We start from the raw sequence: 21,865 nt of genomic DNA on the forward strand, positions 1-21,865 counted from the left end.
ATTTATTATATGCTAATTATTATAAACTATACTAGAGTATTTACAGTTATTATTTATATAATAGAGTATAAATTAACAAATTAAAAGTTGTATTTATCATTATATACTAAGTTTATATTTATCTTACAAAATGAATAAATAGGACTTCTAGAAGTCACCACAACTAAACTAGCCTTAGAAAAATATCCTTTAAGTTATACATGATTTTTCTGCTAAAAATATGCCATATTATTAACAGGATAAATAATTTATTGCAGTTTAAAAAGGATAAGAAGTCAACCTTCTGTACACTGCAACAGACTCCGTTACACAACAAGGTCCTACCCTAACTGCAATATCTAAATATAAAAATTGGCTCTATGTTCAACATAAAACCCCTGAATAGGATTCATAAGGCTGGATTCCTTCAACATATGTAAAATACCTATCAGAGTCTGAAAATGATCTTTTCAGTGTTGAATTGCAGGATTTAATGTAATTTGAGAACCGAATTCTACCTAAATTTCTCGAAGAAAGTTTCTAACTTGTTGATTCTTTCGGTAAAATCGACGGAATTTTCAGAAAATCTGCGTCTACAGAAGAAAAAAATCAACTATTCTCCGAACTTAATTCAACACACTCATTATCACAGTCAATTATTCATTATTATGCTTCAAAATAGCTACAACTGCCTAAACTATCCAAAGACTCTCCACTATCAGATATTTTATAATTAGCAGACGAAATTCAAACACAAACACTACACGTGGTTGCTAATCTAGTAAAATAGTACTTTAATCTTCTGCCAACAAAACTGATATAATAACACGCACTTTCACTCCTTTTGCAAAATTAGAAGCTCCCAATAGTTGAAAGGCTGCCAAAATATGCAAGAATTTTAGAAAAAAATCTAGATTTTGAAGAATTTGTTATTCTGCGATTCCTACTATAATTCCTTTTCAAAATGAGCCAGTTCTCGGCCAAAACATAAATGGAGGCAGAATAGATTGGATAACTTTTTAGCCCGAACGTAATGGACTCTGATGTTTAGGAAATTTTTACTTTCCTTGTCGTATCTTAGCCAGAAATTGAAAAAATTTACTCAAAATGGCCTCTACCAAAATGTAGCATTCCCACCACATAAGTGAAGTGGAAGCAGTAGTTCACAAAGGTGTTCTAGGGCGGCGAGGGTGTTGTCCTGAAGGATTTCATTTGCTAGGACCCGTAAATGCTGTTTGCACGTCAGGGAAACAAAATCCAGGTCATGAACGTACACAAGCGCTGGGTTTTGGGCAAAATTGATGACAGAATCGGCTGGATTCCGTTCACGTGCATATAAATTAACTAGTGATAAATTCAATCTTCATCACCGACTAAATCGTCGTACGCGGCTTCCCAGAATGTTCTCCATACAGCAGACTAACCGTGCTAAACAGGTCCCTTACCGGAGTCCTAAATTGCTACATTGCCGATGTACTAATCGCGTGACTCAAACTACTCGAATTTCTGCGCTGAAAATAACATGTCGAAGAAATTTGCGTGCAAATTACAACTTTTCAGTTCTTTCAGCGAAAAATAATTAGGAAAGGAAAATCGAAATTGAATTGAATCGCCAATTTGGCGCAGAACGTCTTAAACTTGAACCCCCAAACCTACACGGTCCCACACTCGAACCTGTTCTTTCAAGTAAAATTTCATGTCTTCTTAGCCAATAAATCCATCTGAATCGACATCACAGATGTTAAACCAAAATTCACATGACGTTTTACTGTCGAAAACTGCGTCAGCTAGCAGAAAAATTATGAAGTCTGCAAAGGCGAAATTTGAATTCAAAAGAGGCCTTCCGTTACCGTTGAAAACGCGATTGATAACGCGAGTGGAGTAAGTGAATTAATTGAACGATTTTAATTACACTTCAGAGATATTCTGTGTTACATCACCGTTGGAGTACTTTGCGTATAAACAATATATCACATAAAACTACTCGTAGCCAAAAATGGAATTCTCACCAGAAATGTCAGGTTTGGATTATATATCGTAGATAATGTATGATAATGATGTACCAAATTTTTGGAAATTTTATTTATTGAAAATCCACTATCCCTGCGGATCAATATCAAAGAAAAATCTGGCTGCACAGGTGTATGCGAATGCATTTTGGTACAGGAAAGGCTATATAAAATCAAATTACGGATGAAATAATATAACCTCCAGACAGATCATATGAATTTGTTTAAAACTAAGATTGTTATTAGAACCAAAAATAGCTATAATCCTTTCTTCTGATGTAATTTATTTTATTGAATTATAATAGGTTACTATACTATCAAAATTTAAGGATTTATACTATTTATACTGTGGGGCCGATGCAGAAGAAAGTTTAACGTGATTCAGAGAATTCTTATTTAATTTATTAAAAAGGAGTCTAGCTAAAAGAACTGGTATATTAAAAAGTGATTCGCATATTAATTAGAGTAAAGTTAAACTTTCTTCAGGTTGGTGATGAAAGTAACCTGGAAATTATTCTTTAATCTATAATTCTTATAAATAAAATTTATTATTTACTACTAATGATAAGTCAATTATATTATCCTGCTAGCACTATTTAAGGAAGTTAAGGATATCGTTCTCTAATTATTAAACTATCTATGGAACTTATTTGTAAAAATAAAATTTACCGAATACACCAGTTTTTGGGTTAAAAACATCATTAAGCAAATATGGGATTTATTACTTCTATAAAATTTAAGTACTAATTAATTAGCTATCTGTTATCTGCTTATCTTTAATGTTTAATTTATTTGGAGATCTAAGAGACGAGTGTGGTGATTATGGGCTTAATGGAATCTTAGGTTTTTAAACATGATGTTATGGTTCCTTATAACTACTGATCGATTAAAGTATTGATGCAAAGTTTTGTGTCGAAGATAAATATTCAAACATGTAATTATCAATCGCCTAAAATTTATCAACTTTCATTACAAAAATCATTTACTATATCAAATAGATATAATAATATTCATAGTTAAATATTATAGTATTTACGCATCTTTCAATATGATAATATATATCTTTGCACTAAATCTTCACTTTAAATGATTAATTAAATATTCATTATTAATCAAAAGGCATAGCCTATAGCATTTAGATAGTATAGCGATCAACCAAATAATATTTCTATTAATATTTTCAAAAATCGCGTTATTTACTAATCTAATGATGTTACAGATTGTCTTCCTCCTGTTTTCGAAGAGAATGGCATCATTTATGCATATATTGAATAGTCTGAGCTTTACTATGTGGCAACCTCTTTCTAAGACTCAAATGCGTTTATTATGATTGAATTTTTGAATTAACTCTACAAACTATTCAAATCATATTTTGATGAAGTTGATGAAACTGCACTTAAGGATAATATCACACTAGTATACGAACTTCTTGATGAAGTTGTTGACAATGGCATTCCATAAGTTATGGAACCAGATGTACTCAAATCGTTCATCTGCCAAAGGTCGATTTTGGAAAAAATCGTTGATGCCTTCAAAATCAAAGACCAGAAATCAAAGCAGATTACCGCTGCCCCTCCAGCAGTAACTGGGTTGGTGTCATGGCGCAAAGAAAACATCATCTACAAGAAAAACTAGGCTTTCCTAGATGTAACTGAGATCCTAGATGTCAACTAAACGGCCGAAGGCAAGGTCCTATCGTCATCAATAAAAGGAATTTTCAAGATGAAGTCGTTGCTTTCCGGCATGCCTAATTTGAAGTTGGGTTTGAACGACAAGGTAAAGTTCGATGCGGTTTTGGGGCAGTAAAGCTAGTAAAGCGCATAGGATGAAATCGAACTGGAAGATATTAAACTGCATTAGTGCGTCAAATTGAGCAAGTTTTCAGAGGAGAAAACGATCTCCTTTATACCTCCTGACGGTGAATTTGACTTGTTGAGTTATAGGCTGAGCAAATAGCAGCAAATTACTTTGTTAAACTGTTAGGTGAAAGAGCTTAAAACTAATACTGGATTCAGTTATTTGGTGACTTTATCAACTAAATTTCCCAAAGATACTGTGGCTTAGCGGATTGTGGTGAGCATTCCGGTGCATTAAAATGCTGATACCCCAGTGTTCAAACCTAGCTTAGGAAAAGCAGTTTACGTTCCTGGAAATGATACTATTGAGTGGACGCTCTAAAATGTATCAGGTATGGAGTCGATTATATTAACTGCCGAATTTGGTTTGCCTTCTTGTAGAGTATAGTCCGAAGATCAGATGCTGTATAGCTAGAAACCTATAACAATTAAGTTTGAGATCAATTAATTTAGTTTAAGCTAGATTAACGTTAGATATCTTAAGATACATGATAAAACTGGATATAAAGCGTCACCGTGGGTTAGATATCTTTCAAGTGGAAATATTGTTATTAAGAGATGATTTACCATATACTATATATTACTCATTATACTAATATATTTTTCACTTCTTTAATGGAATAGGAACCAAGTTAAAAAGTTCATAAATAATTTAAGAAAAAACCGTACAGGTAAATATTAGAAGACAGACTGCATAAAGAAAGAAATGCATATTAATAACTGAAACCTAGCGAAAAGGAAAGCTTAATTAAATTATTCCAAACAAAAGCTAAGTTAGATACATAATAAGCTCAGCAGCTTTTATCAACTTTATCATCACATCAGTTACATTAAATTAAAGCTGATGAGTAGAATTTTAACAAGCTTGATTATCATCTTTTCTAATTTTTGTAAAAGCCTAATCTAGCGTTGCTTTCTGAAGAACTTAGAGCTGCAATAATTTCGAACACAAATTTTACTGAATAATCTATTTAATCCTTAAATTCACTTAATGTAGAGTTTTGGTATTACCTATCAAAAGTTAATGTTACTTCTTTACTTGAAAAATTTAATGGATAATAACTTTTGAAGATTGTCAAAGCTGTCGCTTTTAACGTATTTTCTAGGGAAAATATTTCTAATGCAGAAGAACTCGCCAATGCTACAACACTCAACGATGCTGATCGCATAGCTCTTTGTCTATAAAAATGAATAAAATAATTAATGTTATATATACTTTTATAACATAATTATTATACCTATGTATATGATATTGACTTTTAAATTATGAATCTAAGTTAATTTATAATTAGTGTACACAATTTGAAAGTATAATTTCTGTAATATAATATATCAATTCAATAAAAATTATCCCTTTCCTTTAATCTTAATGGCTGAAATCAAAAAATAAATAATCAAGGAAGGTGACGGTAAGAAACCCTGTAAAGGAGATAAAATTTCTGTACATTATACTGGAACATTCTTAGATGGTAAGAAGTTCGATTCATCCAGAGATCGCAATAAGGTATTTACATTCAGCGTAGGTATGGGGCAGGTTATTAAAGGTTGGGATATCAGCTTCGCTGACATGTCTATTGGGGAACATTCAGTAATCACAATTCCTTATTAATATGCATATGGAGAAAATGGATACCCTCCTATCATTCCTCCCAAGTCCGACTTAGTCTTCGATGTCGAGCTTCTAAAAATAAACTGATCAGTTATCTTCACTTCAGCACAATACTCAATATTATGCATGCAATTATCTTGCAGAAATCAGAATCGTTATCGGTAAGCAGTAAAACCTATCCCTTGAGCTTCCTACCATTCAATAATTATTTCAATGCAAGCTGGCATTTAACTAAATCCTTCCAGTTGAAGTACGCATCCAATCTATTAATGAGTTTAGGACTAAGCGATAATCCTTTGTGGAGTTTATTGACTTTTTGAAAGATTTCGCTAAAGTCATAATCGTGCTGTGTAAGAGATTAATTTTCTTCATTTTTATAATAAAACTAAGCACCATTTGGGACGTATCTTTCAGAAAATTTAGCTTTAAGCTATTCTAATAGATCGAATATCTTGCTAGCTTCGCTGTAGTATTATAAATACTTCCTCTTTTCCATAATTTCAGTATCAATAAAAGGTGGTTATTGAGATTTTTTAGCCTATTTATATAACTTAGTTGACTTAGGGGTTTTGATATACTGTTCAACGCGAAAATCATGAATAGTCTCTTCATATGGATTTGTTAAGTGGTAAATAGGTTTCAAATGGGAATTATTCTTGCTTGTAAAAATATTAAGTACAGAGGTAACATATTTGTCAATATCCGAATTTTACTATATATTAAGCCTCTTGAAAGACAAGCTACTTGATTCGTACTCTCTTTTTAACTTCTGATTTAATATAGTGATCTCCGCCATATGCTGATCGTGCGGTATACAAAGATGCTCTGAAGTTTTCCATCTCATTTTAAATTTAACGCGGTGAGGGATATAAAAGTACAATATATTCTATATAAAAATGCTATTATTTTAAATATATAATATTAGATTTAGTTTGCTGCATATATTTCTTAATATTATCATCACCTATGTTTTAAATCGATCTAACTTATTTACTTCTTTGCACTTAACTTACGAATATCAACCAAATTTATTATATAATAATAAATATAATATTCCGTCCTTCCCCTTCCAATCTAATCCTTAAAAATGGAAATCTACGAATCTACCTACCAGGATTATTCTGATCTTGCATTTGAGATAGAAACAGAATCTGCACTTGCTGCTGCTAAAAAAGCTCATATTTCTCAAAAAACAGATCTAGCTCAAATTTAGTAGCAAATGCGCACTGAAAAAAAGTAAATTGCTGCAGATCTAGCAGTAGGAAGGTCAAAATTCGTTTCAGAAAGTCGTTAGAAACTATTAATTGAAGCTACTTAGCAAATGCTAATTGTTTAGAACAAAGGACTAGAGGCATGCGTCTCAAAAGCCGATAGCGATAAAGTAGGTTATGGAAAATTAATTTAAAAGTTGATTTAATTGGGATAGGAATAAATTAGAGGAGAAACAGTTGTTTAGTGCAGAAAATAGGATCAAGGGCTTATTAGCGGGGAATCTAAAGAAGGCATAGAAAATAGCGATAGAGGTGTGATAGTGCAGTCAACAGATGGGAGAATCACAGTAGATTTAACAGTTAAAGAGAGGGTCAGGCAGGTTTGCAAGTACTACGCACCACAGATAAACTCCGTTATTTTACCAGAATATGAGCTTGTGGAATGAAAATAAGGTTGGAGTGAAAAGTTAAAATATGTATAAAACTTAACAATGAAAATAATGTACAATCAGTAGTCTAACCCACAAAGCGCGGCAGTTCCTAAACGAACGTAGCGGTCCTCTTCAAATTCTGATGGTATTATCAGAGGTAATACAAAGTTTGTAGAATGTCCAGTCGAGGACAAGACACCCGCGCGTTATGATGTTCTATAAACTGGCGAAATGTAACCTGCTTGTTGTTGATTTTTCTACTCCACTGGTAAAAATCTGATGTACGGGAGTTTAGGATATAAAATTCCTAATTTAGGTTCTACTAATTTCGATGTTTCGAGGTCAAAGTAGCCACAGTCTAAAAATAGGCCATGTATCCAAGTAGCATCTTTTACCATATCATCATCAGTAATTTCTGGGCCTGTGAAATCTGACCACTCTTTATTCGAGTAATTAAAATCAAATTTAAGCGAATCTACTGCGATTTTGTGCTTTCTAGCATGAGTTTGTAATAATGCAGTACAAAAGCCTTATGGGAAGTATAATCCTGAAAGCCAGAATGACATGGGTCTACCCTTAGTGAGCCAGGATCTAGCAAAAACTACTCTTAAAATCAAATCCTCAAACCAAGGTGCAAGAGGCTTCAACGATGGATATGCGATAGAACCCCATATCACTGGGACTTTTCCATCATAGAGTGATTTATAAATAGACTCCAAATCTGATGAAAGGATCACATCACCTTTGATAGCCAATTTTACATTCGTTAAAGTTTACTTTAAAACATCTAAAAGCTAGTTAAATCTCTCCATTTCCTGCTTTAAAATAGTAGTAAGGCAATGTGGAACATTGTTTTCGTCAAAGGTGATCGATTTCGGATTCGCTTCGTTGATATCTAATGGCTAGGGCAACTTGTTGAGCAAATTACTTGCGATATTATCTACAATTTCGTCTACTGTTATCGATTTTACGTCGACACCAAAAACTTAGATATTAAGTATTTTGATTTTGTCTTTGATAATTTTATGTTATTCTTCCGCAGATAACTTTTCTTCTCCTTCTTTAGCTACTTCTTTTTAGCCCTTTTCTACCTTCGGAGCAGAATCTTGTTGGTCTGATTTTACACAATCTGCTGACACTGAAAGAACTCTGTCTAAAATTCTAGATGTCTCTGATTATTGATTGACAACTGCCGAGTTTTCAGACATACCGAACACCATAGTCTAATCAACAGGTGGTAAATTTTATAACTTATTTATAACATCCTATAACTTTGTTTCATGGTCGATAAAACTTAAAGAATATCTATCATCTTAATCTACGAAACTATACGGCTACATTATACCATCTTACTCCTTAACAATTTTATCAGTAATGATCTTTCGTAAAATAGTTGCAACAGTTCTCTTATCCCATGAATCGTTAACTTTACCACCGTAATGAATCGCGCCAAAAATAAATTCTACCGCAGACCAGTCCAAAGAGATAAACAGACCTTATAATATATCTGACGGTCTCTTGAATTCTTTTAAGAAAAAGTCTTCCAACTATAAAAGACACATCTCAATATCCGTGTCATTAAAGTCATAATGTAAATTATAGCCTTGAGGGCCGAACTTCTTTCTTTCAAGTAAATTAGAGTGGAAGAACATACAAGAAAATACAATACGCTTCCAGGTACCAATAATACCGTTCTTATCGAAAACTTATGGCATTTTACCAATAATACTCTATAAATTGAACTTCTCTTCGTTAATACTATTAAACTAACGTAATAAATTATTCTTCATTCCTGACGGAGGTTCAGTTGTGCACTTCAAAGAAGCCTGCAACACTGACTATGGGAAATAATCAACAGGAGTTGACGATAAATAAAGTCTAAATCCAGGATTAGGTGGTAAAGTAAGATAATCAAGTTATGAAGTAGTTTATCCTTACTTAGAAGAAGATAAAGATTCTATTATTATCTCTAACTCTGGTAAAAAGTCTGATTGAGCTAAATGAACGTTTTATAGGAATATCCAAGACCCATCTTAAGTTGCAGTCTTTAGAAGCTATCTAACTCCTGGTGTTTAACCTTTCCCAAGTGAAATAATATGGAAAAACTTTTTATATTCTTCAGCAAGTAGCTGAGTTGAAGCTACAGGATCTACTCCTTCTGATATAATAAATAATACAGGTGCAAACTATGTAGAATCTAAATATAGTTATTTAAGCGGTTGTGGTTTAATATTAGCAAAGCGCGTATCCAAAATTATTTCAATATAAGTCGGCAAAACGATAAAGAAGTACTCGTCAGCCAATAATTTAACGAACAATAATCTCTAAAAAGCAGTAGTCTTAAAAGATTTGAACGCCTCGATTAAGAACTAGAAGCTCTCAGTTTTCGATGTATTGTCCATCGTTAAAATAAACATTAAATTGTCATTTAATGTGTTTCTGTCTTATTTAATATAGTCTCTAATATTAATATATTATTACAAGAAGAGGTTTGCAGAATCCCACATATAAGGCACTTGGCACATAACTTTAATCTGTTCGATTAATTTTGGAGTGAAATCTGTCTGCAAATTGAGTAACTCTAATAACTTCTTCGTTTCCGTCTAGTGTGATTTCTTATTAATATCTTAATTGTATATATCTGCATAAACTGCACCCTTAGTGAACAATCCCCATTCTTCTTCTTAAATATCGCCTTTGTTCTATAAAATGCGGCATCCTAATAAGAAGGCGAAAACAAACTTATCCTTCTCAAACAAACCTCGTGAAATCCCAGTGAAGAGGTTAAACGTTAGTTTCTCAATCAAAATAATAACTCTATTTTCAATATTTTCAGTATCCTGTCTATGTTCCTCTACTTTGCTGACTTCTTGTAAAACAAGCTGCTTATAGTAGCTTAAACTGAACAAATACATCTACTCAACAAGACTCATATCTGAAATCAAGAAGTAAATTAAGGATGTTCTGATAGCAACTGGCATGTAGTATTTATAATATTAAGATATCTTTTCTCTTGTACTGGCACTGGCAATCTCTTTCTCTTAAATTGCTTAGCTTGTAGCTTTAGATTCATTTAATACTTAGATAAGTCCTTCGTTATCTAGGACAGAACCTTAGAATGAAGAAAGTTCGTGTAGAATTTAACCAGCTAGTTTTGTTAATAGTTTTTTATTTGTAGAAGATTCTGCGGTTAACTCTGCTCTGGCTTTTTCTAAATCTGGATACTCTAACGTAATGATTTCACCTAAAATTTATTGCTGAAGTGCATCAACAGCAATAGAAAAGTTGATAATTTGTAATTTGGCATGTGTTTCTGGTGAATACTTAGGATTCATTAACTTTGTTGTAATATAGAGTCTGAAGTTTGGATGAACTTCAACTGGTTGGTCTCCCAGTTTTACCATTTGTTTACCATTGTCTATAGTGAATTGACGTTCTATGATAGGTTAAAGAGAAGGATCCAACTTTTCGCTTACGCCATCTAAAAGTATAGGGATACCACCACGAATTGCAGCTTCAAATTTACGAACAATTCCTGGTTAAGTAGGTCGAATTATCATTACTTGATTAGATGCTTCCAGCTCTTTAATAAAATTGGACCCCTAATTTTAAGGATCTATCAAAAGAGGCCATTTCATATCTAATATTTCCTATATTATAACGGCGTTATCAATTGACTATTAATCATTCGGAAGACCGAACTCTTTCCAGATTTCAACTTACATTTCATCTGATGAAACTAGGTTAAATATACCTTTCTCGATATGGGAGGATGGAGAAGTTTAGATATTGTAAATTTACAGCAAACCAAACCAATATGACATTAGCTTTGTCCTGAACTAACTTGTAAATACGCCAAAATAGCAAACTCCACAAGCTGCCAAAAATACATCTCCGATAACTTTCTGCAGGCTCTCTTTTAGTTCACCGGACTGTTGAACCCAACGAACACGCTCATCTCCCAACGCAGATGTAAGCTTCTCAGCTCTATCCAAACGTTGTTTTGTGAGCTCCATTTGCTTCTACAGAGAATCTAAATTAGACTTATTAGTATTTAATGTATCCGTCAATATCTAGAACTAGGCTTCAACCTTCGCCAAGTTGTCTTATTTCTCTTTCAAAACAGCTTGTTTCTGATCCAACTCTGTTTTCGCCTTCTACAATCTCTGTCTTTTTGGTTCGACTTCTCTGTTAACATAACTATACTTTTCAACAGCGACAACCCATAAAGAGAGTGACTTGCACGCTAGGGATACTTTTTCAATTTTTGCAGGTTCAAAGTCTTCGTTTTGTGTGTAAACTTTCAATTTCTTGAGCATCTAATCAGAAATATTGTCCTTGTCATATTGTTATAATACCTTGATGAAACCATTCTAGCCTAACATTTATTAACAGGATGCCCAATCTGTTTTACATCCCAAAAGAATAGCAATCGATTCGATAACCATCTTGACCAATTTTGTGGGAGAAGATACACGTTTCATTTCTGCAATATCACCAGCATTGATAGAATCCAATGCCTTGATTGCCATCTGTATAATTGGTTCACAAGCATCTAATTCTTTTTAGGCGTCACTTGCCATCATTTCACACTCTTTTGTCTAAGCTGCAACAATAGCAGCATCTGACATAGCCGTTTAGCGCATCTAATTAACTTAAACTGCCTCTTTATCTACTTGCTGTATCAATTCATTCGTACTTATAGTAGACTTTTCTAATTCAGGCTTAAGTGCTTCTTGCTCTAATTAGAGTATATCAACCTGATCCTTAGCATCTATCAGCTTAATTACACCAGTTTATAGTTAGGTATATTTTGTAGCAATTTCAGCAATACGTTTTTGAAGAAGGTTACAATAAATATTCAGAAGATCCAAAAATGTTGCTGGCGGCAGGTAATGGCGCCTGTTAGTCTGCATATAATATTACTACAATAATTTCTCAGTATTGCTGTGAATTTCTGTTGCCAATGGCGCTAGTTTAATAGCTAGTTTCTTTGCGAAATTTTAATTTTCAGTTGTATCAACGTTACCTGTAATAGACGAAAAATCTACAGACTTAAGCTTTTCTTTCAAAATATTTAATGATACATCTTGTAGTGCTGTCTAAGGCCACGGATGGAACCACACAATTGACATACATGTCAACAGTGAAGGGAATGTTCTTAAACGGGCACGGAATTCTTCACCAGATGGCGAAAGACAAAGCACCAAATGCAGCTTATCTCTGACTCTGTTGATGAAAAAGTTGAAAACTGATGCCTTATTTCCAACGTCAATAATATCAGAAAGATTATTATCGTTGATATATGTTCTAGTAGTGGTCATAATCTGATCCATCTCATCTGCTTCGAATAAGTTAGAGATCAGGCCTGAATTAAGGATATTATTGATATCTTCAAGTATTGCTTCAGATACTAGTTAAGATTCATCTAGCAAAAATACAATATTTTTACCCTGAAGACCTGCTTTGAGATAAAGCTTCTTTACGTCATCATGGAAATCTTACTGAGAATATCCTTTCTTAAGTTGAATAGACTCAACTTCAAACTCGCACATAAACGCTGCCAAGCGTGTAAGCGACTTTCTTCCTGATCCGCCTACACCTACATTCATTAAATTACCTCTTTCTGTAGAGAGTATCTTTGCAATTTTATTAATGTAAAACACAGCATCTTCAAACAAAATGAGATTCATTTTCTATGCTCCAGATTCGTTGTACGAATCCAAGTATTAATACATAAGTGCGGAGTTTGTCTTAAAATCTTTAGACTACTCATAAACTCTTTCTTCCAGTGGTGTACCCATTCTCATATAGTCTCCCCACATTTCTAAAAATTGTGGATTTTAAGGAACAATTTCTAATGCTAAAGGTATACCTTCGTCGTCGAAACATGATTCATACACCAATGCTTTTTTAAGACCTGTGCCAGACTATGTATTAAGTACATCAACAATCTATTTGCAAACTCTTTCTCTATCGAAAGAGTTAACCGTTCTATCACCAAAAACGCGTAGGATTTCGTGTCTAAACAACGAAATAAAATCGTCAGTTTACTTTATAATGGTTTTAGGAGCTCTTAGTAAACCTTAAACTACCTTAGAAACATCACGAAGTGTGAAGGAATAATGCATTTTTGAAGGAGTTGGCTTTAAAATACCAGATAAATTGTGATAAATAGCAATTAATGCTTTGACAATTCCAGTGGAGCTAGAAATAATATCAGAATTATATTTATAATAATTAAGATGAGATGATAGTATTTGATCATAAATTTTAATTAACGAATCATCCTCTGATTCTGGTTAATTAATTAAAATAAAACTTGTTGTTAACCTTGTAGTTAAAGATTCTCTACCTCCGCCAGGTGGTGCACACGAAGCAAGAATCTTTGTATCTTGTATCTTCTTGAAAAACAATTCTTTTCTATCATAGAAACCATCGGTATCTAATAAGAATCTGATAAATTCAATTGGTTGTGAGCATTCATATATGTCTTTAGCAGGCAAATTCAAATCATCTATGTAGATAATACCTTTCTTTCCAATGATAGGCCCTAATAAATTCTTTCTTCTTTTCTCTAAAGTATCTTCTAAAATTTACTAAATACGTAAACTTGATGTCCTAGCTGAGAAATTAATCTATATATTTTAAATTATTAATCTAGCATCTAGGCTGCTTAATAAACTACTTAATACTGAAGTTTTACCAGAACCAGAAGCACCAGTTAGCAGTATATGATTTCCATTCTTCATGAGAGATTCTAAGAAATGTTAATATCTAACAGTATCCTAAGTGTTAATAAACAAAGATGAAAACGGCAAATTTGGATTATATGTAAATGCTGGAATCAATGCTGCAAACGATGTGAATTACACAGGAAGCTGTAATACCTCGCATTATAGCAATTCTTATTACTCTTCAATCCCAGATGCAAATATCTAAGCAACTGTAGAAAAGTTCATTATAATATCTTCAGATTTATAAAATAATAGTGGTAATTTTTATGATCCAGCATTTACTAATCTAGGGCAAACCTATCCAACTCCATGGTAAATAGGTAGATGAGCGAATGATGCTAAAATCTCAAACTATTAAGTTAAAAATGGCTACCAATCAAGATAATAATCAAATACAGTACCCTAATTAGGAATTAATGATAAATTAACACCTAAAGGTAACTCTAAATCTAACTTTTCAAATGGAGCTTATCTATCCTCCTCTTATAACTCTCCCTGCTGTAATTTCAGATTAAGTTGTTGTAAATTCTCATTTTAAAGCTCAATTTGTAATCTAATTAATGCATCGAAATCTTCTCTGTTCTATTTGTTTCCAGCAGCTAACGTGCCGCCAAAACTCCAAATAAACGAAAACATGAATAAATTCTTAATGAGCTATTATACCTATTTGAACTCCTCAGACTGTAAAATAAAGTCTAAAATTTGCTAAATAACCTCTTCTTCAGAAGGAGGTTGAGACAGCATAATCTGGTTTCTATACAAGAACTGCAATGTCAAAAATCTAATAAAAACTGAAAAATCAAGTTAGTCCATAATTGGACTGTCCTCTGCTTTTTGAGCATCTGCTAATCCATTTTCGGTAGCAAATTTATCCAGTTCTTCTTATTAATCCAATTGAGACTACGCCGACATAGATCTGTTGTATTTGAGCAAAGACCCAAAGATGAGCAAAATTTAATTAACTAACTAATACTCATTGGTATTAATGTACAGGTTACGTACAGTAGATGCGTATTTCAGACCAATTGGAACGAAAATTGCCATAAGTTTCACAAATAAACCTTTTAATTTTTCGTAAATGATCATTTCAATGCATTTTGTTGTGATATCTTCGTCTTATGCATCTTTCAAGGATTTAAATAAGAAAAGTTGGTCAAATTCAGAGTCTAGCCAGGAAATGACAATATGGTCCCATCTAACTATTTATTATTCTAGGCTTTTGGTTACTGCATGTTTAAGGACTTTAGCATCGAGTTCGGCCTTTTCATCATCTGTCAAGCTCTTAAAATTCTGTGGTCTCAGGTGAATTGCTGAAATTTATAAAGTATCAGCCAAAGTGCATTCAGGATAAAATAATATGCCTAGCCTAGAGACTGTAGCTGGAGATGCATGTTTAAGTGATTCGCATTCAAACAGAATACTAATGTAATCATTGATTTTAAGCCTTTCTGAGTTGGCTAGGCATAAAAGCTTCGAATCATCTAACAATGAATTCATGGTTTCAATCCATTCTGTGGATACGTGTGAATCAAACAAAATAAATTATTTAATTGCAGTGTCGGCATCTTTTGTATCTGAAAGACAAGTCCTCATAATATTACCTAAAAGACCGTCCTTCCATTCTCCTGAAACATCATCATAAGCACCATAAATTTCGTTGATAGTGATAGCCTTAGAGTTAATAAGATGAGTTTGTGTCTTATTAACAACTGACATGGGGAAATTACTGTCAAATATTTTCTTATCTTCAGGTGAATACTGAGTATTAACGATTTCACGCAAATATCCTAATGCTTCTGTCATTGTATTAAGAGAAACAGTTTTTCCTGATTTTGCAGGGCCCATCATTAAAACACCATGACGAATCTACGACGTTTCAAATAGTTGATTAATCTTTTAAACTACCACTTAATTAACTTACAAGTTGTGCTCTCTTAAGGATCTCTCTATACATTTCTACAAATCTTGGTTCGGCTATTGAACATACTATTCGTTTGGGAATAAATCATTAATAATACCCATAAACAAATCCCTATCATCTGCCTCCATACGAGGAAGATTCGAATCTTACATTGCTCTGATTAACACCTATTCTTCTGATTAATCTTCAAATTTTCTGCGAAGGTTACCAGCCATCGATAAAACTGATTTTGTACCTCTCATACCGAAATCATACGAATTAGATTGGGATAATTATTCTGAAGATAATTTATATAACTAAACAACCTTTCTAGATAGTGGTTTAGCTTGTGTAAATCCTTATGAGAAAAGGATAATTTCTGAGATGAGTGAATAATCTGGAACAACCATAGAAAATGTACGGAATAAGTTCTTTAAATTTTATGGTAATTCTGCTCTACCAGCATAACCTGGATTAAGCGATATAGCTATAATAGTATCTGGATTGAGTTATATTTCGTATCCCTAAAACAGGAAAGGACCATTAAGCCCACCATTTCGAGCCATCTTAAGACCGTCTAAGATTTACTTAATTGATCCAGCTATAACCGATAATAATGACAATTCAAGTCTATTAAATTCATCTAGGCAAGAACCTGCTCCTGTCATACAGAATCCCATAAAGAATCTATTCATAACATAAACTTCTACGTTATCTGAGCAATTGAAAACGACACAAGCATTTCCTCTGGCCTTATTTTGATCCTTTGTTGTTTCAGATTTACCAGTACCTGCAGGTCCTGATAAATTGATAGCCTTTGAATTTTATACAGCACAAGCTATATGTAAATAAACTAAATCTGTTAAAGGAGTAATAACCAAGCGTGGCGATGCACCTAAATATTCATTTTAATAAGGTAAAATTGTAGTATTTTACTTTAGTAATAATGGCACATCTGGATCCTATAAATTATAATAATATCGTAAGAGTTTTTAGAATTCAAAATCTTCAGTTGTAGTAAGTCTCTAATTCAATAATACCTAAATTGTATCTCTATTATGTGTTTCAATAGTTGCTAAAGCAGTAACTGAGCAACGCTATAACTTATTAAGTCCCCCTTTGATTAACACTATCAGCCCCTACAAATCGCTTTCGTATCTTTACAAATACTAACTCAATGCATTTTATTTCTTGTCATATTCTTCATTCTTCATGAATCCCATCTCCCTTAGATCACATGTTCCGTCCAAAGCTTCAGAAATATTAGCACACCAAAATGTACAACTTCCAGCAATAACTGACTGGGCATGGTTAGATAAAATCCATTAACCACGGTCTTTATACTCCTTAAATGATTCAATAGCAGTCTTTATGGACTTTGCTACTGTCTACTTCATTTTCTACTCTAATGTCGTAAGCCAAACTGTCATAGAACCTCTAGGCTTGACTGTCTAAATAAGGGTCATCTTTTCACCTTCTTCTGAATTTAATGCAGAAATTTCAAGACCACCTGCCTATTAGTTCATAAACATATCGACTGAAACTACATTTTCAAATAATTTTCTCATATGTTAATTTAACTGAAGGGGATTCTTTGCTAAAGCTAGGAGATCTAACAGCTCGTCATCAGAAATAAAGAATAATCTTGGAAATGCCATGCGTTTAGTCTACAAAAAGTCATCTAGAGATTTTTAAATCTGGTCCAATATTTATTCATATCTACGCAACTATGATTCTAAAACCGAAATCTTAGGGTTTGAATTTTCATCTCGCTACGAGATTTAATAGTTTGTTACTTTCAATGCTTGGGGATATTCATAAATCTTCTACATTAACTTCTTCCAAAATGAATCCAAATCCAAAAACATTTTTGATTCGTTTGGCAACTATCTTTAAATATCGCTTGACGCGAAAATATTAAGTAAATATAAATAACCTTTCTATACCTTGAGAAATACGTCTAAACAGGTTGATAGATGTGAAAGCTATTTTAATAACACATTGACCTCATCTTAGATAGGCTTAGCATATTTAGAGCTAGCTATGCCTTAAACTACTAGTAATGAGTCATCCAATTTAGCAATAAGATCAGCAGTGTCATATAAAATAAAAATATCTCCAATAGATGCATGAGGTTTAATAAGTAGGTCAATAGTTTACCATTCTAAATTAACCTTATTAAATGCAGCCTCCAAATTCTATTCATTCGCTGCATTACTACTTACTTGGCTCAATTAATCTTTGTATACAAGAGCCTTGTTAAACACCAACCAATTAATACTAATAACAGGAACTTCTTTCTCATCCTTTTATGCCTTATTAACTATCTACATTGGTACTTGAATGTTAAGTGCATTACCTACCTCTTACCAATGACGCTCTTTTAGAGCTGGATTATCCAAAGATTAAACAATAGGGATTATCTAACGTAATTCTGTCACGCGTTGCTTTAAAACTCCTGGCATTTCTGAGCTTAAGATTGATCTTTCACATTAAAATGCTGTTTTGCCAATATTGGCTACAAGTTGATTTAATATTTCGTGGTCCAAATCACCAAAGAAATTTTATCGTGAAATATTTAGTTATTCCTTCTAAAATTCTAAAGAAGCTGACCACAAGTTATCATATTATCTAATATGTTAGGCAACTTTCTCTAGTAGAGGGAAATCAGTCTACTCTGACCCTAAATTAGACTAGTATTTCTAAATTGTTTTGATCTTAGCTTCAACTAAATCCAATTCTGATCTTTAAAAATTTGTCTTCTCAGTTCTATGCTTCAGATGGATAAATATATTGGATAATTTTAAGTGCGGGGGAATCTCCTTCTCTAATAATTTTTAGATGTCCTGTTTCTGTGTTTCATCTAAACTTTAACGACTTTATTCTTCATTTTCTTCGGCTCCTTCCTCCTATTCTTCTTTTTCTACTTCAATTTATTCCTCTTCCTCTTCTTAAATCTCTTCACCTAAACCATCTTCTTCTGATTCCTCTTCTTCGACTTCTTTATTTTCTAAATAATAATTGTGTTAACTAATTAAAAAGTCATAAGTTAATTTTGATGGTGACATCATCATGTAGTCGGGAAGTATTTAAGCTTTTAAAGTTTAAATTTCGTTCTCTAACTCAGGGAATGTACCTACTTTTTCTTATTTGCTGAGTGCTATTGTTAACTAATTCTAAATTTCCGTCTATTAATCTTTTCTCTAAATAAATTCTTTCATATAAATATTGAAAAATTAAGACATATCCGATAAGGTGAACAACTCAACCGTTCGGTTTAATGATTTTAATCTCATCTGAGTAGCAAGATTTTATAAATTATCAAATTCTACCTTACATTGATCTGATAATATATCTAATTATTTGCTTACATGTGAATCTAGGCCGCCTTCTATAAAGTTTACCTACTATTTAAATACTTCAAAATTTTATAAGAATAATTATTACATTAGATTAACTTCTTTGGGAATCTTAAAAGAATGTTAAACACACACATTTAATAATTATAATGAATTGTCAGAAATTGTCTTTATGTTATCTATAACTTCTTCTTATATTAACATAACAACGTCTTTATATACAATAAATTCTTAAATTTATTGTGGAATATTATTTAAATACTTTTATAATAATATGATATTGGCTTATAAAACAAATAACCTCTTAAATACAGATAACGGTATGGCCACCTTTAAATAATCTAAAATTCTTTAAGAAACTGGCATAAATGATTTCTTTAAGTTTGTTAAATCAAAAGAAAATAACTACAAATTAACTTATTCAGGCATAGAATAATGTAATCTTCTATAATGTTCCATCTTATTCAATAATTCATTAAATTCAGCGTCCGATATTAAAACTTCTTACATTGTAATCTTTGTTAAGTTTGTAAAAATTGTTAAAGGAACGTCGTTCTTATTTTTAATTTTTAGAGATGAATATTGTCCAGTCTACGCAAGAATTTCTTTAAATTCTATATCTAAAATTTTAGACTAAAACTCTTGAAAAATATTATTATCATCTTTAACTGACCTGAATTATAATTTATTATATTCCTCAAGATATTCTAAATATTCTTTCTGTGCATCTTTTCCTCTAGCAGGCCCTGCCCATGAACCATTTATATAACCAAAAAGTTTGTTTTCGATGGTACCAATATCTAAATTAACACAATCGTTATATGCATCATAAAATGGTTATAAACACTTGCTCCAATTTAAGGCATTATCATACTAAACCTTAAGTAAATTTGTAATATCTTATAATAACGTAGAAAATCCTACATTAGATGTAAATAAAATAGAAAGATCAGGTGCATTTATCTCTTAAAGAAGTGCTAATTTATTACCATCTTATAAACCTAACTAGACATCACCAGATATAACTGGCAGTGATACATCTGCAAACTCCTCGTGGTTCATTAATCTTCTTACTGACGTTTCAACTGAAAGAACACTTTCAGTAAATCCTTCAAAAGAACGCTAGAAATCACCTGTAGATGGTGTAAGCACAATTGAGGCCTACTATCCAGGTCCTACATCATTACCAGGTGTTCTTTAATCATCTTCTATGCGTAAATCACGAGGTCCTACCGGAACTTTATTTTAAACTGGAGCGGTAAAGCTGGCATTACTTAGATTAGATAGATTAGATAGCATTGACCTCATTGAATCATTTTTAACAAATAAATTTGATTTCGGTTCTACATAATGATCGCTTTAGCATATAATGCTTCCAAGGAAAAATGTATTCTTTGAAGAACCCACAACTTTACTTAAAGCATCTTCGTCAAATTCTTCAATATCCTCTCCAACTTCTTCATCTCCAAATCTATAGAGTCCTTCTTTTTCTCTTTGCAATAATTCGGCTTGTGAGGCAATAATATTTTCAGGAAGAATTTCTTCGCCAGCTAAGGTCATTTTAGTTTTGAAACCTTCTAATGTACCAAACGCAAAGTCATATAATGAATCCATTAACATGAAATCTGTAAGACGCAAATAATTTAACATTCTCTTACATGCATTCATTCTCGATGCCCTTTCGGTGTAAGAAATTGCTGTTTTTACTGTTTTCTAGACCTTTTCATCATCAGAATCATCATTGTTTTACGCGAACAACATCAGAATAGTTTAGTCTATAGACTATCTCGTCTGTTATGAAACTATATTTAGAACAGAATCAAATAATTCTGATAACTCAGTGCATCTTTGTAATGTTAATGCATCAAATTGATCAATAGTAAAAGGAAATACATGAACTTTACTATCTTGATGGAAAATAGAAGCATTTTCATCATCTATTTGAACTTATTTACCATAATTGAAATCCTAAAATTATTTAAGTAATAAATTTTAACTTCTTTTGCCTTTATATTAATCAGTTTATATAACTTTTAGCGAACGAATGCCATCAGTACACTCTAACACTACAAATAATGACTATCGTAAAAACTAATTAACTGTGAATAAGTTTTACTGCAGTAATCCAATACTTCTTACTCGTCGGTTCTTTGGAACCGCCTTTTTTAATAGATACAAAGGCTTCCATATTCTAAAATTCTTAAATATGCTAATTTTTCTAAGCTTCTCTAATTTAAGTAATTCATCTAACCACTCCTATAAAGGTGTAAAAGATTAGTTCTGGTTGCTAATATGCGCAACACCAGTGGATGAAATAGTATAATAATCCTTTACGTCAATCAGCTAATGAGGACATATAAAATACTAAAACATATCTCCTTAATCTAGTTTATCAGCTCTTTACATATAGAAAAATGTACCCTCTGGTGCATTTTTAAGTCTCTTTATGGCTTCAAAAGGTTTAATAAATGAAGTAATAATTAATCTTTCATCTTATTTCTTAGAAGACTCAGAATTAGCTTTAGCTACTTGTTAATTTTTGATCTATGAGAAATGGGCATTGGATGCTGCCGCCTGACCTCCTCTGAGTACAGTGGCTGGCTTTTTGGGAAATTAAGGGTTAGATTCTGGTAATAGTTTAGGTAATTGCGATGGCTATTTTAATGCATACAATCTAGCCTTCAATACCTCTGAAGGGTCTAAACTTTAACTCAATTCTTAGTTGAGATTAGACATTTTGCGGAATTGAAGTGGGAAAATTTTATTAAATATTA

General features: G+C 32.4%; 8 protein-coding genes across 8 annotated transcripts; 5 read left to right on the forward strand and 3 right to left on the reverse strand. All coding sequences in view use genetic code 6, as the record gives it.

The window, feature by feature from the left end:
- Nucleotides 1-130: 130 nt before the first annotated feature.
- SS50377_23422 (Rho GAP domain-containing protein) lies at nt 131-1,330 on the forward strand (the record flags this gene model as incomplete). The annotated part of the gene is made up of 1 exon (XM_067907287.1): nt 131-1,330. One exon carries the CDS (start codon nt 131-133, stop codon nt 1,328-1,330), a length of 1,200 nt encoding a protein of 399 aa, XP_067764261.1.
- Nucleotides 1,331-1,335: 5 nt separating this feature from the next.
- Nucleotides 1,336-2,958, reverse strand: SS50377_23423 (Serine/threonine-protein phosphatase 2A; the record flags this gene model as incomplete). The annotated part of the gene is made up of 1 exon (XM_067907288.1): nt 1,336-2,958. One exon carries the CDS (start codon nt 2,956-2,958, stop codon nt 1,336-1,338), a length of 1,623 nt encoding a protein of 540 aa, XP_067764262.1.
- A 116-nt stretch (nt 2,959-3,074) lies between these two features.
- On the forward strand, nt 3,075-4,406 carry SS50377_23424 (Adaptin; the record flags this gene model as incomplete). Its single annotated transcript, XM_067907289.1, has 1 exon — nt 3,075-4,406. One exon carries the CDS (start codon nt 3,075-3,077, stop codon nt 4,404-4,406), a length of 1,332 nt encoding a protein of 443 aa, XP_067764263.1.
- Nucleotides 4,407-4,459: 53 nt separating this feature from the next.
- Nucleotides 4,460-5,035, forward strand: SS50377_23425 (uncharacterized protein; the record flags this gene model as incomplete). The annotated part of the gene is made up of 1 exon (XM_067907290.1): nt 4,460-5,035. The coding sequence occupies one exon, from the start codon at nt 4,460-4,462 to the stop codon at nt 5,033-5,035; it is 576 nt and encodes a 191-aa protein (XP_067764264.1).
- Nucleotides 5,036-5,213: 178 nt separating this feature from the next.
- SS50377_23426 (Peptidylprolyl isomerase) lies at nt 5,214-5,540 on the forward strand (the record flags this gene model as incomplete). The annotated part of the gene is made up of 1 exon (XM_067907291.1): nt 5,214-5,540. One exon carries the CDS (start codon nt 5,214-5,216, stop codon nt 5,538-5,540), a length of 327 nt encoding a protein of 108 aa, XP_067764265.1.
- Nucleotides 5,541-5,550: 10 nt separating this feature from the next.
- Nucleotides 5,551-6,297, reverse strand: SS50377_23427 (uncharacterized protein; the record flags this gene model as incomplete). Its single annotated transcript, XM_067907292.1, has 1 exon — nt 5,551-6,297. The coding sequence occupies one exon, from the start codon at nt 6,295-6,297 to the stop codon at nt 5,551-5,553; it is 747 nt and encodes a 248-aa protein (XP_067764266.1).
- Nucleotides 6,298-6,540: 243 nt separating this feature from the next.
- Nucleotides 6,541-7,110, forward strand: SS50377_23428 (putative ATP synthase; the record flags this gene model as incomplete). The annotated part of the gene is made up of 1 exon (XM_067907293.1): nt 6,541-7,110. The coding sequence occupies one exon, from the start codon at nt 6,541-6,543 to the stop codon at nt 7,108-7,110; it is 570 nt and encodes a 189-aa protein (XP_067764267.1).
- A 62-nt stretch (nt 7,111-7,172) lies between these two features.
- Nucleotides 7,173-21,827, reverse strand: SS50377_23429 (Dynein heavy chain; the record flags this gene model as incomplete). The annotated part of the gene is made up of 1 exon (XM_067907294.1): nt 7,173-21,827. One exon carries the CDS (start codon nt 21,825-21,827, stop codon nt 7,173-7,175), a length of 14,655 nt encoding a protein of 4,884 aa, XP_067764268.1.
- Between the last annotated feature and the right edge of the window lie 38 nt (nt 21,828-21,865).

This window comes from Spironucleus salmonicida, chromosome 4 (genome assembly GCF_000497125.1).
Source record: "Spironucleus salmonicida strain ATCC 50377 chromosome 4, whole genome shotgun sequence".
Classification (NCBI taxonomy): Eukaryota; Fornicata; order Diplomonadida; family Hexamitidae; genus Spironucleus; species Spironucleus salmonicida.